The sequence below is a fragment of the Phalacrocorax carbo genome, chromosome 8 (genome assembly GCF_963921805.1).
Source record: "Phalacrocorax carbo chromosome 8, bPhaCar2.1, whole genome shotgun sequence".
Taxonomy (NCBI): Eukaryota; Metazoa; Chordata; class Aves; order Suliformes; family Phalacrocoracidae; genus Phalacrocorax; species Phalacrocorax carbo.
Genome location: NC_087520.1, coordinates 21733043 through 21748553, shown reverse-complemented (window position 1 = coordinate 21748553; position 15511 = coordinate 21733043). Strand labels below are relative to the sequence as shown.

At 39.7% G+C, this 15511-nt stretch overlaps 1 protein-coding gene across 1 annotated transcript; it reads right to left on the bottom strand.

The window, feature by feature from the left end:
- Window positions 1–5616, bottom strand: LOC104053282 (ovomucoid-like). Its single transcript, XM_009514708.2, has 4 exons — window positions 5553–5616; window positions 3424–3443; window positions 591–718; window positions 1–67 (listed from the first exon to the last, which is right to left on the bottom strand). The coding sequence occupies exons 1-4, from the start codon at window positions 5614–5616 to the stop codon at window positions 22–24; spliced, it is 258 nt and encodes an 85-aa protein (XP_009513003.1). The 3' UTR covers window positions 1–21.
- Window positions 5617–15511: the final 9895 nt, after the last annotated feature.

The window sequence follows — 15511 nt, the reverse complement described above, 5'->3', positions numbered from 1 at the left end:
ACTATGTGATGCAGAATTCATTCAGCATGCCCCTGCTTGCTTCATGTGTAAGGCACCTCTACTTCTCCTGCAAAGGAAAGGGAGGACATAGACATTGCAGACAGTAAGCTTAACATTATAAACTAAAATCTCTCTGAAATCCTCAGCCAACAACTTGCTAACAGACGCTATAAACATTTGTAGCAGACAAGAAAGCACTGATCTGTAAACAATTTTCTTTTAAAAATTATGTATTTTATCCTTAAAAAGCAAGATATTTCCAGTACTGCTTTTGAATTCTAATATGACCTGATTTGGGTCCAGGTGCCTGGTTAGCCCTGAGTTGCTCATTGGATCTTCTCTTTACTTTATGACTTCTACAGTTTATGCTAGAATAGGAAGTTGCTAACACAAATATCAAGGTCGTTTGTTTAGCTCAATTGGACCTTATTGGTGGGAGAAGTAATAAGTTTATAAAGATTAAGCAAAGAAGCAGAGGAGTAGCAACCCACAAAAAAATGATAGCACTTAGGTGGAATGGAAATACTCGATAACTCAGCCAGTGTCAGATTTTGTCTTGTTCAGGAGTAATTACATAGCATTGTACTTACAGGACTGCTTTGCAGAAAGAACATTTGTTGTTATATGTTTTCCCATCAGAGCCGCAAAAAGGTTGATAGAGTCTTTCACAGTAAATAGGTCTTCCTCTCTCTAGGTTCTTGTATTCATGGCAGTCTATCTGCAAATACATTGTCATTTTAATTTGAATCCATCTTTCTCACATTCTCCATTCACCTACAGAAATAATGATTATATGAAATTTTTGGACAAGTGTGTCAGCTGCTCCAGAGCAACATAAAATCATAGAATCATTAAGGTTGGAAAAGACCCTTAAGATCATCAAGTCCAACTTCTAACCGCTAACCTATCACTACCAAGTCCACCACTAAACCATATCCTCAAGCACCACATCTACCCTTCTTTTAAATATCTCCAGGGATGGTGACTCCACCACCTCCCTGGGCAGCCTGTTCCAATGCCTGACAACCCTTTCGGTGAAGACGTTTTTCCTAATATCCAACCTAAACCTCCCCTGGCGCAGCTTGAGGCCATTTCCTTTCGTCCTATTGCTTGTTACTAGGGAGAAGAGACCAACACCGACCTCACTACAACCGCCTTTCAGGTAGTTGTAGAGAGCAATAAGGTCTCCCCTCAGCCTCCTCTTCTCCAGGCTAAACAACCCCAGCTCCCTCAGCCGCTCCTCATAAGACTTGTTCTCCAGACCCTTCACCAGCTTCGTTGTCCTTGTCTGGACATACTCCAGCACCTCGATGTCCTTGTAGTGAGGGGCCCAAAACTGAACACAGTACTCAAGGTGAAAAAGAGTTCTCTTTTTTCCAACATGATCACTGGGGCTCTACCATCTATATTAGCTGAGCCTAAGCCTCAAAAACCCCCATTATTTCTGACAGAGATGTGTGTGATGCTACCCACGGCAGGTATTGAGCACCTTCAGCGACTTCACTGTCTGTCTGAATAAGAATACAGTCAAGTAGAAGAAACACAGCCTCTTTTCCATCTACAGAAAAGTTGAGGCTTAACAGTTTTTCTTCTATCTGATTGCAATTGTCAGTAAATTCAGGTGAGATCAGTTCTCAAGGATGTGAAAGGTTTCTGTCTCTCTATTGCACAAGTATCAGCTCTTGACACTTTTTACACTGATGAAAGGATTTGCCCAGGCAGAGTTATGTAAAGCCCTATTTAAGTATTAGCATGAAAATAAGTTATTTAAAGGCCCTCATCTGATGGTGGGACTGTATGCATTACATATGAAAATGGGAGTACAAACTAATAAAAGGAGTGACTGAAAGTGCTGATGTCCTGGTTTTGGGGCTCAATCTTCCTCTATCAAGGGAATGTCGTTCCTGGTATTTGACAAGCAAGGAGTTCCTTTTGCAGTGCACATGTTCTATTTAATGTGCTGTTTGTTATTCTCAAAAGCCTAGCGTTTGCTTGCCTAGGAAATCACCTCTCCTTACAGGTGCTGTTGGAGCTAAAATTGGTTCAGCTCTTTTTGCTGCTGGTCTGGCGACAATCTGAAGCATATTAGTCTTTGGAGAGACACTATGACTGGAGCTTTTACTTTCTGAAGATCTAGCCAAAATATGTATTATAAGTGTATATATTTAAAACAGAACCCAGCCTTGCTGTTCTCTTGTTATGGCCTGATTATTTTCCCCTTTCATTCCAACTCTCAGTGAAGGATAGGAGTATTACTTCAGCCAAACCCTGGAATTTATGATAGATTATATGAATGGGTTTATGATAGTCATTGCCTGGGGTCTGCAGGTGGGTGAAATGAGGAGCTGTGTGTGTTCAGCGCCTTCAGCAGCCCAGCTCCTATGCCATGGCTGCAGCACAGGCTTAGAGGTCTCCATTGGCAAAAAGAGTCATTAGCCAGTCATTCCTTTGGGTATTATGGGCTTAAATCCAGTTCCAGGGGGTGGGGGGGGAAAGCAGCATGTGGGGTGTTATTTTACTCAGGTTTTTCCTTCATTTGGTCCTTTCCCTGTCCTCCAAAGCCCTGGCTGCTCACACATTTCAAACTCCTAGCTCCAACTGCAAAAGCAGGTCAGAGACCTGACAGGTTTCCACAACGTAACCCAGCAGAGGCAGTGGCATGGGAGGGAATCTCTGTACCTTGTAACTTATCATCTTTAAACTGGCCAGCCACCAACTCATGAGAGTCAAGGGCCAGTTGATAAAAAAGCTAGAAACTATGTGAATTTGCCCCATATATATTTGTAACAGCTGGTACAATTAGGAACGTACTTAATTTGGTATGGAGAATGGAACAGGCTCTTCCTGCCTGTATATATGTCTTGGTGTAGTTTGAAGCATCAGAGGCTGTATATGTTCTGCTAGTATGGGACCAGCTCTGTGTGTGTGTATACGTGTGTGTATGAATTCCCACTCCCTGCTGCTGTCCACTGGAATCCCAAAGGGCTTGTCTCTGCTCATCTGAGTAAGGAATTTTATTGCTTGGTGCCTCATTTCTTTCAGTGGTTGACCACAGGATGGACACTCCAGCATAGTCAGAGAGAAATTAAAATCTCCAGATAGGTGATTTAGGATCTGAAAGTCATGAAGAAAGCCTTATAGTGTCATCATCAGATAAATATTAAAAAACCCTTGATTTCTCTGACTTAAAACTTGGCTTTGGAAAATTTCTTGCCTAGGCTGCATTACATCTAAAAACATAGAAGTTGTCAGGGCAACCGTATGGAAACTGCATACCTCGGACTCAGGGATTTCTCTCTTAAATACTTTGGCAACATTTAGTTAATGTTTAATATGTTTGGTTGTTTTTGTTTTTACCTCATCAGCCTCATGTTGTTACAAACTATATATTCTTATCCTGAGATAAAGGAGAAAATTACTCACCTCATCCTTTTCGGCAGCATCTGCAATATAAACAGAATCACAAAAGAGTAAATAAAAACCACTGTTGAACATTCAGTTTGCAACTTGGATGGTTTCATTAGTATCAGACCTTCCAGCAACACCAAGTCTCCTACCTCCTTGAAAGTAAATACTGGCGTAGTTTTTTAGTGTTTAATAAGATACAGATGTCAGGACATACTAAATAAGTAGACCTTATTGTATTGTTTACCTTAGAAAACTGTCAGCAACTAGAACAGCCTTTGTTGTCAGAGGTAATTTCCTCTTTTCCCAAGAGAAAGATTGGAGGCCCCAGAGTCAATAGTATGTTCAATGGCCAGTCTGTTTAGGATGAACTAGTTTTTGAGCATGACTGGGTTTTACTTCCCAAGTTTATTAAAAAAAGTTTTATGTGGCTGTTAGCAGATCACACTGTCCTTTTATACTTCGATTTTCTGTCAATAATGAGGATAATATCATCATTAAAATATAATACTAAACATATCTAATGATGATAATGCAATTTGGATCATAATGCCACTTTTAAAAGTGTTTTCTCTTGCCAGTCGATACGCATTCTAAACTATATGGCAGAACAATTGACTCCTGTTTTGTATGTGCATGGCATCTAATATAATGAAGCCCTGTTCTCAGGTGGGGCCTCAAAAAGCTCCTTCAAAACAATGATAATTACGCCTCCCAGAAAGTAATCAAGCATTATGGGCATGTGTCCATTATGGTGACACATTTGTTACTTTCTTTAGGAATGTATTTTGTTCTTCTCCTGCCCTGATATCGTCATTCTGAGGAATAAAAGTTATCAGGCAGAGGTTTCTGTACAGAAGGAGCAGAAAGAAAATGCATTATGGTCTAAAAGGCAGTACAACTCTAACACTTGTCTTCCTGGCTAAATGAAGCTTTTTTTGATCTTTAAAGCCATTAAGCTTTACCTTGTCCATGTCAAGTTTCAGTCTATATGACTAGAAGTTGTGACTGAGTTTTCATTTTTCTGGATTTGGATCAGATTTAACCCACTTCCACAAAAACATTAAGAGGATATTTTTTCTCTGGTAACCTTTTAGCATCCACTATGTATTTGGGAGTGAATGCAAAACAGATGTGGCTCAAAAGTATCGATCTGTAAAGTTTTAAGACAGACAAGATAAACTAGAAAGTTCAAGGAAGGGATTTTCTGGAATTCTTATGAAAGCAATATTTATTTATTTATCTGCAGTTAATGAAACACTGTTTGAGAGAACAGTTTCCATCAAAAGCATGCCATTTTATTGAAATTGACATTTTCATAAGAATTTTGTGACAATTTCAAAGCAAACTTTTCAGAGCTATTCAAAATGGAAACAGATTATTTTGTTTCATGATTTTGGTTTTGTTTTAACATTTTCATTTGGTTGCTTCTTTAACATTCATAATGCTATTGAACTGCTGCACTACTAGTTTTAGAGAATAACTCAAAGAGGAGAGGCCAGCTCTTCTTTGCTAAGTACAAATTAAGTTTTAGAGGGTTCTTATATTTGCCAACTTATGGTATCAATTCTAAATGTCCTTATTTTTCTATATCTTACTTTTTTTTGTTGCAAGTTTTGATTTAAAAAAAAGATTACCAAGTGAAGGCTCAAGAAATTCCTCCCAGTGCCCTATTTTGCCATGAAGTAACCTGCACCTCAAAGGTCTCCCCAGCCTGGCAAACTATCATCAGAAAGAGGCTATTCACAGCCGTGTTATATGGCCTGTGCATAATCAACTGTCCCCTGCTTGCTCAGTTTGGCAGGAGAAGGACCTCATCAGGTCCAAGGTCCCTGCTCAGATGGAAGAAAAAAATAAACAGGTAAAACCCTGCTTTAGTGCCAAGGCTTTACAGTTCACTTTTTAGTTACAGTGCAGAATGCAGCTCTGATTCACACCACCATCAAGGAATAAGTTTCATCTACTCAAGGTGACAGCTGTACAGCTGGTGCAGTATTGCTTGCTAAATAGTGTATAAGCATAAAATTTCATTTGCTTTTTGCCACACAAGTCCAGCAACCATTGCTTACTATCCCAGCAGATGGAGAAGACTGCAGTGTTTGAACATTGGAACTATAATATATCAGGAAGTAAAAAACGTTACTCACTTGCTAAGCAAAGAACAGCCAGGGTGAGGAGCACAAAGATGCCTGTTATCTTCATGGCAGACATGGGTTCTTGACCTGTTTCACAGCCAATCTGTGCTCTGAGTATTCCAGTACACTTAGCTCAAATGTGTATTCATGTATCTGTGAGAGCAGATATATATACACCCATGCACAAAAAGCAGGAACCCTGATGATGAAATCCCCCTTGTACAGAAGGTAATTAGAAGAAGGTGTTGCCCATGGGTAGTGTCAATAAGAATGTCTTCTCTACAACATAGAGGTCATATGTACAGGGCAAAGATGAGCGTCACAGCATGGATTGTGTTGATAAAGGAGATGTATTGTACTTTGTCTAATCCCCTTGCCTAATTAACTGTTCCATCTCCATTAGCAAGTTCAAGGAGTGACTCAGTAAGGTGGTTACTTATTGCTGTTCTGTTATTGCCATATTGACCCTTAGAGCTGCACATAATTCCCCAGGGAAAAATAATTCTTACTGGGTGAGTTTTACAACATTCATACCCGTAGAGCTGAAATGCTTAATTTGTATTCTCTTGAAATTTTTGAGATCCTTGCCGCTAGCTGCGCATAGAGGCAATGCTGCTTAGTATGGCCGTACACCCGGCCCTTTCAGACTGCTCTGTGGTAGTCATTGCTGCTTGGAAATGTCTGTGTTTCATGTGAACACCCTCACCCTCACACAGAGCCCAGAAGACCCCCCAGTCTTTCACTGTTCTTCTGCCTTTAAATTTCCACCAGTTTAGAGATCAGAAACAATGCTTTGTGACAGAAGGAGTAAAGATACCGTACTGCACAGCTGAGCAAAGGGAAGTGCTGGGTTCACAGCTGTTGGGCATCCTGCTGAGTTACTGCCTGGTTTGCTGCCATGGAGATATGGAGAAGAGCCCTCTGCCTGCCCCCCTTCTTCTTTGTTGCTACTTCCAGCGCAATAGGTGTCATGTCATGTGGGATTCTTTAAACAAATCCAACATACCGGTGTGTTAGTAAATTAATCAATAGGCATAATTTTCTGGCTCTTAATAGACAGACTGGGGGAGAGTCACAATGGGAAACTCAGGTCTGAGTCTTAGTTTCATAAAGTTCAAAGTAATGTGGAGTTTTGAGCTTATAGTTTTGTTTGAATCCATCCTTCCAGAAGTGCCTCCTCTTTAGCAATTTGCAATGTAGATGTGCAAATTGTCTCAATATTTATTAATTTTTCAATTTTCAATTATTTAATTTAGGGCAACGAAGCTGGTGAAGGGTCTGGAGAACAAGTCTTATGAAAAGCAACTGAGGGAACTGGGTTTTTTAGCCTGGAGAAGACGAGGCTGAGGGGAGACCTTTTTACTCTCTACAACTACCTGACAGGAGGTTGTAGCAAGGTGGGTGTTTGTCTCTTCCCCCAAGTTACTAGTGATAGAATGAGAGGAAATGGCTTCAAGCTGCATCAGGGGTGGTTTAGATTGGATATTAGGAAAAAATGTGATTACTGAAAGAGTGTTCAGGCATTGGAACAGACTGCTGAGAGAGGTGGTTGAGACACCATCCCTGGAGGTCTTCAAAAACCATATAGATGTGGCACTTCAGGACATGGTTTAGAACATATGGTGGTGTTGGGTTGACGGTTGGACTTGATGATCTTAGACGTCTTTTCCAACCTTAGTGATTCTATGATTCTAATGTGAAGGATGGCTGTACACCATGACAGTTCACCGTACTTTAGTGATCACCTTCCCACATTGCAAGATAGCCTGAAGTTTTTTCCCCATACAGGAGTTAGGGTCATATAATGCTAATTTCACTAAGACTGAGGGACAGAAAGTTCTTACAGAAAAGGCTGTAATAGGTCAAGTAGACCTTGGGCCCCACTAACTCATCCCAAGGGGGATACAGATCACCTCATCTTTAATGCATAAAGGGTTAATTTCTCATCACTTAATGGGACAAAAAAAACCCAACATAAAAGATGCCATCAAATTCCAGTTCCAGGATAGGTTTGAGGTGGAGGCTTGTAGATTTTTTTTTTAAAATGTCCTTACTACAGTGATTTAATTTTAAATTTTTCTTTGTTCTTAACTTGGACATCTGTGCATATTCCTATGAGGCAGAAATCACAAAACACAGGCTGTGTAAATTGGGGTTGGTCTGGATTCTGCTGCTTTGGGATGTCAGTGAAATTTTTGTTCTTGAAAGCCCAAAACTTTTCTGAAGAGCCTGGCATAAAGCATGTATACTCATGGAGAATATTCTGGACACGTTTGTTGGTTGATGGACAGTTAGCAACACTAGGCAACAAGAGCAAAAGCCAAAACAAACCAAAAGGTACTCCTTGCCTGAGTAGTTTTGAGCAAACAAGACTCTGGAGGATATCGTGAAACTATAAAGCTGCAGCTTGACAGAACAGGCAGGTTCCTTGACACTGGTATGAGGAAATCTGCCACTTTGGTTACAGTCTTGCCTAATATGGTGCTACAGAGTGTACTGTCTGATGCAATCTCAGTATCCATCCCATCCCTCTAGCAGAAGAATATAAACATCTGTTTGCAGTCTTCTGGGTTGATGTAGGAAGATTTTCTGAGGACGAGAGTAGGAAGGAAGAGAAGACTTTTGGAGGTTGAAAGAGGCTAATGAGGGAGGCATATTTTGGATCAGATTTTTCATAGTATTTGAAAATTACCTTGCTATTGAAAGGATTCCTGATGCTTATTCTATGCCCCACAGCAGGAAAACCATAGAGTCAATGTTTTATTTCTGGTGATGTTTAGGTGTTTTGATTAGGCTTTTGAGCCAAATTAAGATTCATTTTCTGAGACTTGGACCTTAAGCTTTGTAGGGCTTGCCCAGACCACTCAGATAGGAGGGATACAGTTCTGATGAGAAGCTGTGACATCTTGTAGGGTGTGCAAATAGCAGCTCAGTACAAGCAGGGCAGCTCGGGGTCAGCTGAACTTCTGGAGATTTTTACATTTTGAAATACCAAAGCTGTCTTGAAGACAGCATACATACATTTCCATACACAGAAAGAAACAGTCTGTTTCACTTTCTGCAGCAAGGTAATACTCATATGCAAAATCTCAAAATGAAATTTGGTAAAAAGTGATGCCACAGAGCATTCAGTGCAACTCCACTTTAAAAGGATACTGGAGTACCTCGGTATCTATATGCCTAGCTTTAAGAATGGCCAGAATTCACATTAGGCAACTGGAGAAAATAGTCACTGTTTGACCATCTGAGGTGTCTTTCTGTCCAAACTTGCAGAGTCTTGTTTTTTGCCCTGGTAGTCTTTATACAGAGCTGGTCTGACAACCTGAGACTTGTCATCCTCCAGTAGGCCAAATGTTCATCTAGATCAGAGTGCTGTCTTTGACAACATTCAGCAGCAGATTGAGAGGAGAATAGAGTGGTTCTTCTCTTGGTGGACAAGTTGAACATGAGTAAGTGGTTTGCCCCTATAGTGAACAAGTCCAGTTCTGCATACTGGGCTGTAATAGTAAGAATATAATTATAAGTAAAAAAAAAAAAATTGTTTCCCCTTGTTCAGCCCTTATGAGGCTATATCTGGAGTTCTGTGTACAGTTCTGGGCTCGCCAGCACATGAAAGCCACTGAAATGATGGAGCAGATCCAGTGAAGGACCACCAAGATGTTTAGCAGGATGAAGCATGTGTCACACTAGGAGAGCTTGAGAAGCAGTTTGTTCAGTTCAAAGAAAGAAGGCATAGTCTTATCTGTTGTCTTCAGCTACTTTGTAGAGGTGGAGAGAGAAGGCAAGAGCCAGACTTTTGGAGGTGCACAGTGAAAGGAAGAGAGAGAATAAGTGCAAAATTCAGCAAGAGAAATTCCAATTAGATACGAGGAAAACAAATGTCACAATGAGAGTAGTCAAGCATTGGAACAGGTTGCCTAGAGAGATCATGGAAACTCTGTCCCTGGAGATATTAAAAAATTAATGTGTTCTAAACTGGCTATGGTCTGGAGCTGGGGCAGGGATGTGGGGAACCAGGCGACCCCTGATTCTGTGATTCTCAGAGGTGAATGTTAACAGTTGCTGGCAGTCAGATGCTTAGGGACTATGTGGCATATTATATTTGTCCTTACGAGTTAGCATTTCTAGATTTGCCAAAGCAGACATGGACAATAGAGTAGTTGGATTGATTTTAGCTACTTGAAAAAAATGTTGTTTCTTGGAAAACAAGTGTTCAGATCTGTTTAGTAATAGCTGCTTTCCAGAGTTGGATAAGTAGGCCTCTATCCGACCTAAACTAATTCTGAAATTAATGGTAAATACTCTGTTTGGATTGAAAAATTGTGAGTGAAATTTTGGCCTCACCAGCAAACTCGTATCAGTTTCTATTGAGCTGGGAGGTACTGTTTGAATACATGTATATTAATTGTGGGCCTCTGATAGTTTTCTACTTCTATCATTGTATCTTGTCTTTCCTGGCTTCTTACCTCTCCAAGTTGTTGTTTTGAAGAAGAAAAAGTAATTACTCGGTGAACGAATATTTATTCACTTTAATGGGTCTGTTACATCTTATAAAATAAATATTAGTGCATACTTCTCTGGGAGTGAGAACATTTGTAACAACTATTGATATATTGCTCTTATTTTTGGAGCCTCAAATGGAGCACAACTGTGATACCCAATATGCTGCTGCAGTATGTCATTAGCTAAGTGCCTGCTTTAGTCTGCATGGGAGGATGTTCTCTGGCTGCATTCCAGGAAGCATTGATGCACAGTAGCTTGTTGCCATTCATATGATGGAGTGCCTCACATAAACAGTGCTGAAAAAACAGCACATGGAATAGCTAAAAAACATATGCACATACACCAGGTATACCTGGAAAGAATGTACAAGTCAAGACAGGTATTGATATGGTCACAAGTGGCAATTCAGATCTCGTAGTGATTCCAGTGCATGTTTATACACAACCCAGTACACCGGCTCCTTCAGTTTTATTTTGTGTGGGTGGTTAGGGTTGTCCACCCATGTGCAATTAATGTATCAGACTTTAAAGTCTTGCTCAATGGAAGATTTAAGAACCAAGTGATGCATTTCTTAAGGCATAAAACTGTGCCAAAACATTTGGGTATTTGCCTAAAGGAAGGTGAGTTTCCCATTTTCCAGACCTTAAGAAAGATTAAAGGAGCCTTTCTTTAAAATTGCAGGTATCAAGCTGGGACATATCCCTGCTGAAGGTTTCATATGCTATTTTAGAAAGGAAGAAAAAACCCATCACTGTACTCTGATCTTTATTCTTTTTCTTAGTATCTTCTGATCTCTTTAAGATAAATTACAAGGCTGTGATACCTGCTATTGTGCAACTAGCTTGCAAATCCTTTGAGCTACTTACTGTCATACCATTGATGTTTCTGAAATACTTGATTCTTCACAGAGTGCAAAACAGGCATTAACAGCTTAACACAGCACTGAATGAATTGGACAGTGGGCATTGAATAGGACTTATTTTAAATTGCATTCTACTTTGCATTTTAAGATGTAATTTCCAGGTGTTTAGCACATTGCAGTTCTGTCACACTGAAATCAGTCAAACTGAAGTGTTTGAGAAAAAGTTTCTTTTAAGGTTTTTTTCATGTCTCAGAACAAGGTTAGAGGATGTACATCATGAAAGAGAAGCTACAACTTAGGAAAAATTGGGGAAGTATGAAGGTCAACATGGGAGGAGGGGTGGATATGAAGCGTTTGGATCTGCAGTCTAATTCATGCTCTCTCACAGAACCCCTAATTAGACATAAGCCTTTTTTCCCCCCTTTGGAAACCATTTTTTTTTTTCTTTTGCTGTTAGCAAGTGCCTGCTTACCCAGCCCTAGTGGCTGAAGCACTTAGAGGATGGCAAGCTCCTACAGCAACCTATTAGTGCCTTATTAAGTACACCAACTACTTGTAAAGCATTCTTTAAGGTGAGGAGCACCCACAAAAAGCCCTGGAGGGAATTAGTCAGTCTTTGTTCAGTGCAGGTTTAGGGAGGTGTGGTAGGCAAAACTTCAGCCACATGTTGAATGATGGGTATGAATGGAAAGCTGGAGGAGTAAGACAGGGGTCTGATAGAAGACCTCTTAATGTGTCTGTATGATTAAAGACTCTCATACCATAGCGGCTTCAGGAATAAACGTAGTTCTATCATTATTTTATTTCAGAAGCTTTGTTTTTGCAGTCTGAAGTTTTCTGGGGGCAATTTTGTACATTGTGCAGCCTGAGTCTAGAAGGTTTCCAGATTATTTGCAGCACAACAAGGAGAGGAATTAAGACAGAGAAGTACAAGGATTAACTGACACGTCAACTATTATTTGCTTGACTGATGGAGTATGTTAGGAAATGATGTCCAGTGTATGGAGCCACCCTAGTGAATACTAGTGCTGTGATATTAACACCTTTTTGTACAACCTAGAGAGTTCCTCAGAGATGGGAGGCTGACAATTTCTAGAGCAGATATTCAGAGGCACTTGGTTCCATATAAGGCTTAGGAAATGGACAATCAAGGACTGAAGCCAGCTTATGTCTTAGAGAACAGCCATCTTACAACTAACTTGGTTTCTGTGGAAAAAGGGGCAGTTTCAAGCTGTGATTTGTTATTCTTCTGAAGAATCTTAGACAATTACTTTCCTCACTACTGGCTCCTCATTACCTCATGATCTATGCCAGGAAAGCTTCCTGTAGGAAGGTTTAACTGGCCTTATGGGATCATGGCACAGAAAGGCATATTCCTCTAAAGGTAATAGACCAAAATAGTCTTTGTCAGGATACTTGTAAATTTAGCCTGGGTATTTCTGAGAGTGAGAACTAGGCTGAATCAAAGTCAACGAGAGGTTTCAATGATTGGTTTCAGTGGTGCCAGGTTTTCAACCCAGAAAGCTGAAGAACAGGAAGGTCCTACTAGTTCTGAACACTGTACTGATAGTATTAGAGAGAAACCTCAAAGACCTCAAGATATATGTCAGCCCGGTTTCAGTTGCAAACCTCCTGACCACAAAGGCCAGTGAACTTCAGTGTACTGCAAAAGAAACAATCACTTCTTAGCCTGCAGAAGAGAGTTTAGAAGAGAGCGCTGAGTAACAGACGTCACTTTTCTGTGTTGTCCTCTACAGTTTTACAAGCCATGAATTTGGTAGCATTAATCAGTAATATTGCTTCTCCCTACAGACATTGCTTCAGAAGTAGTGTATAATATGCCAGTAGGAAAGTGAAGAGTGATATTATGCATTCTTTTTAAAAGATCACCAGTAAACCAAATTTTCTTGCTTTCAGATGTATATATTATTAGCAACTTTGTAAAACAAGCACAGTAAATTGTGTTTATAGCAGAAATAACATGTATACTTAATATTAAGAAATACTAAGAGCACTTGTAGCCAGATTATTAACAGTTTTCTGAAATATCAGATACTTCCCACATTTCAATGTTTAAATATCTTAAATTACCACCCATTTCTAAGACTGGGAAAAAAAGGAAGCATGATTGCAGTGGAAGTCTTTCTTTAATTTCAGTGATTCCGCATCAGGTATTAAGGTCTAAATCCTCAATATAATTTGCCCTCCTGAAAGTCAGGACTTAGGTGGTTTGACAAAAACATACAGGCTTCAACACATGCTTCGGCTTCTTTCCAGGCCTGGGGACTTACACTGTAAGCAGTTCAGAACTAGGACTTGAGGTTTTTTTTTTTCTAAGGTGCTGTGAAGACACCTGGCACATATTGCAGTACTAGGGAAATATTTTTAGAATGAACTATAAAAATCCGTACTCTAAAACTCGAACTTTAATTAGATGCTTAACATCCACATATAAAACCAGTTATCAACTGTGCTCTGAAATATCAGATACACTGCAGTTAAACTTCTAGATATTTTAAGCTGCCTTGGTTTCAGTTGCAGATTCTGGACTACTTGTGCCCTGTGATTTTGCCTGTGGCACAGCAGGTCTGAATTAATTTTATTTCAGAAAACTCCACTGCAGGAGGTACATTGGGTACACATGGGTCAGTGAATAAAGGGCCTCTAACAATCACAAGCATGAAAGACAAGGAGTTTTGTTTCGGAGGTGTTATATTCAGCTACTGGCTCCAATTTCCTTTCATGTTCATGAGAGGTGGCAACAGGACTTTTTCAACCACAGGACCTCAAAGCTGCCTCTGCACCAGCACTCCCATTGCTTCCACTGCAGCTTGGGCTTGGCTGCAAATGTAGGGCTTTGAGGGTGGTTGATCTCCCATGCAATGACGATCTGCAGTGTTCACAGGCTGGGCGTCAACATGATGTAAGTACAGGCAGCTGACAAAATTCAGCAGCTAACATTTCCAGGAGTCTGAACTTGCAATTCCTTCTTTTACTAAAACACCTGCCATCAGACTAGAAGATGAGGATGGCCCTGATTCATGACACATAGCTGCCTCATGCAGCCAAGGCTTTGTATGCAGGTACATTTCAACAAAATAAATACAAGTAAATAAATAATCAAATAATTAAACATTTAAATAATGGAATACTAAAAAGGTTCTTTCAGTGAGTTACATTCCAAATAAATTAACACGTGAAACATTTTGAATATCAACTGCCATCATCTGGTACTACATGTCACGGCAAGTAAATAAATAAATAAATAAATAATAAATAAATAAATAAATAAACAAACAAACATGATACAATAATGTGCAGAACCTACAATGATAGCTGATAGCAATCTTATCAAAATACTATACATGTTAATATAACATGATGTATACTAAAGGTATTACTCAAATCTGGGGAATTTAAGAGAGCTGCCAAAATCAAGAGCATATTAATCTGTTACAAAAAAGACATGTTACGGCTCCTTAATTATCTCAGATACAAATTTTTCTTCTAATTATGCTTATGTTCTTGTGCTAATCCATTCTTTGCTTTCTTTAGGAGCATTGTGCAATTCTCCTAGAATCTCTTACTCGTTATCTGTAAAATAAAAGAAAGGAAACTTATATAAGAATTATCTTTATTTTCCTCAGACCTGGATTTTTAGTCCATTTCTCAATAAAGCTTAGCTGGTCTGAGCCATCTAGTGAAATGCCACCACTCAATTTCTCTAAAGGGCTCAGGACCACATAATGCAAGGCTCAGAAGTTCATGTGTCTGATGGGCATTAGGGATTCAGCTTCAACTGATGAGAGTCAGGCACCTGCCAGACTCAGCCCTTCTGAAGATTTCCATCAGTTCCCATTGGTATTTATACATGTCTCTGTACCAACAAGAGCCGCATCCACAGGGCAGCATGGTCTCATTTCAAGTGTTTCAATAGGGCTACAAGTTTACAACTTTTCAACAGTGTGACTCAGGAAACTTGGAAACTTGGAGGTCAGAGAGATTTGCATCTACATCTAATTGAAAAAAAACCCACCCCAAACTTACAAAACAGAAGAGAGGAAGATTAAAAAAATCCTCATAATTCTTTTTGTTGTTGAGCTGAAGGAGGCTATTTCCATATTTAAAAATATGTTCTGACCTGGAGAGCTAAGCAAAGGGGCTAGGCTGAGCTGTCAGAGAATGCTAATCAATTCACAGAATAAGAAAACAGCCATTCCTAGGACTAGCAGAAGCTGCTAATAGCTTTTCTTTCTAATAGCAAATACCTCTCTCCTCTGTCTCTCTCTTCCTTTCACATTTTAGTGGTAAAACCTGCTGTACATGCACTGTCTGTTGTGTTGGGATACTCAGCGTTGATTCATAAGCTATCAATGACCAGAAAGGATAAAAATCAGCATGGGCCACACTAGCAAAGGCCAAATGCTCAAATACTTCTTAAAGAATATAATCACCTAGTTAGGTAGAACACTACCCATGTCCATGAACATACATCCATTGTTTCCTCTCTGATTTAAATGGATTCTAACTTTTTCCTCAATTATTTTTTTAAGAGAATCATCATTTAGGCAGCCCAATACATTTACATGTCTATGCTCCTAAGACA

Coding starts and splice junctions, on each gene's coding strand:
- LOC104053282 (XM_009514708.2), bottom strand. CDS start 5,616: ATGTCTGCCATGAAGATAACAGGCATCTTTGTGCTCCTCACCCTGGCT. Junction 3,444..5,552: donor GGCTGTTCTTTGCTTAGCAA/GTGAGTAACGTT, acceptor TTTATATTGCAG/ATGCTGCCGAAAAGGATGAG. Junction 719..3,423: donor ATGCTGCCGAAAAGGATGAG/GTGAGTAATTTT, acceptor ATGTATTTGCAG/ATAGACTGCCATGAATACAA.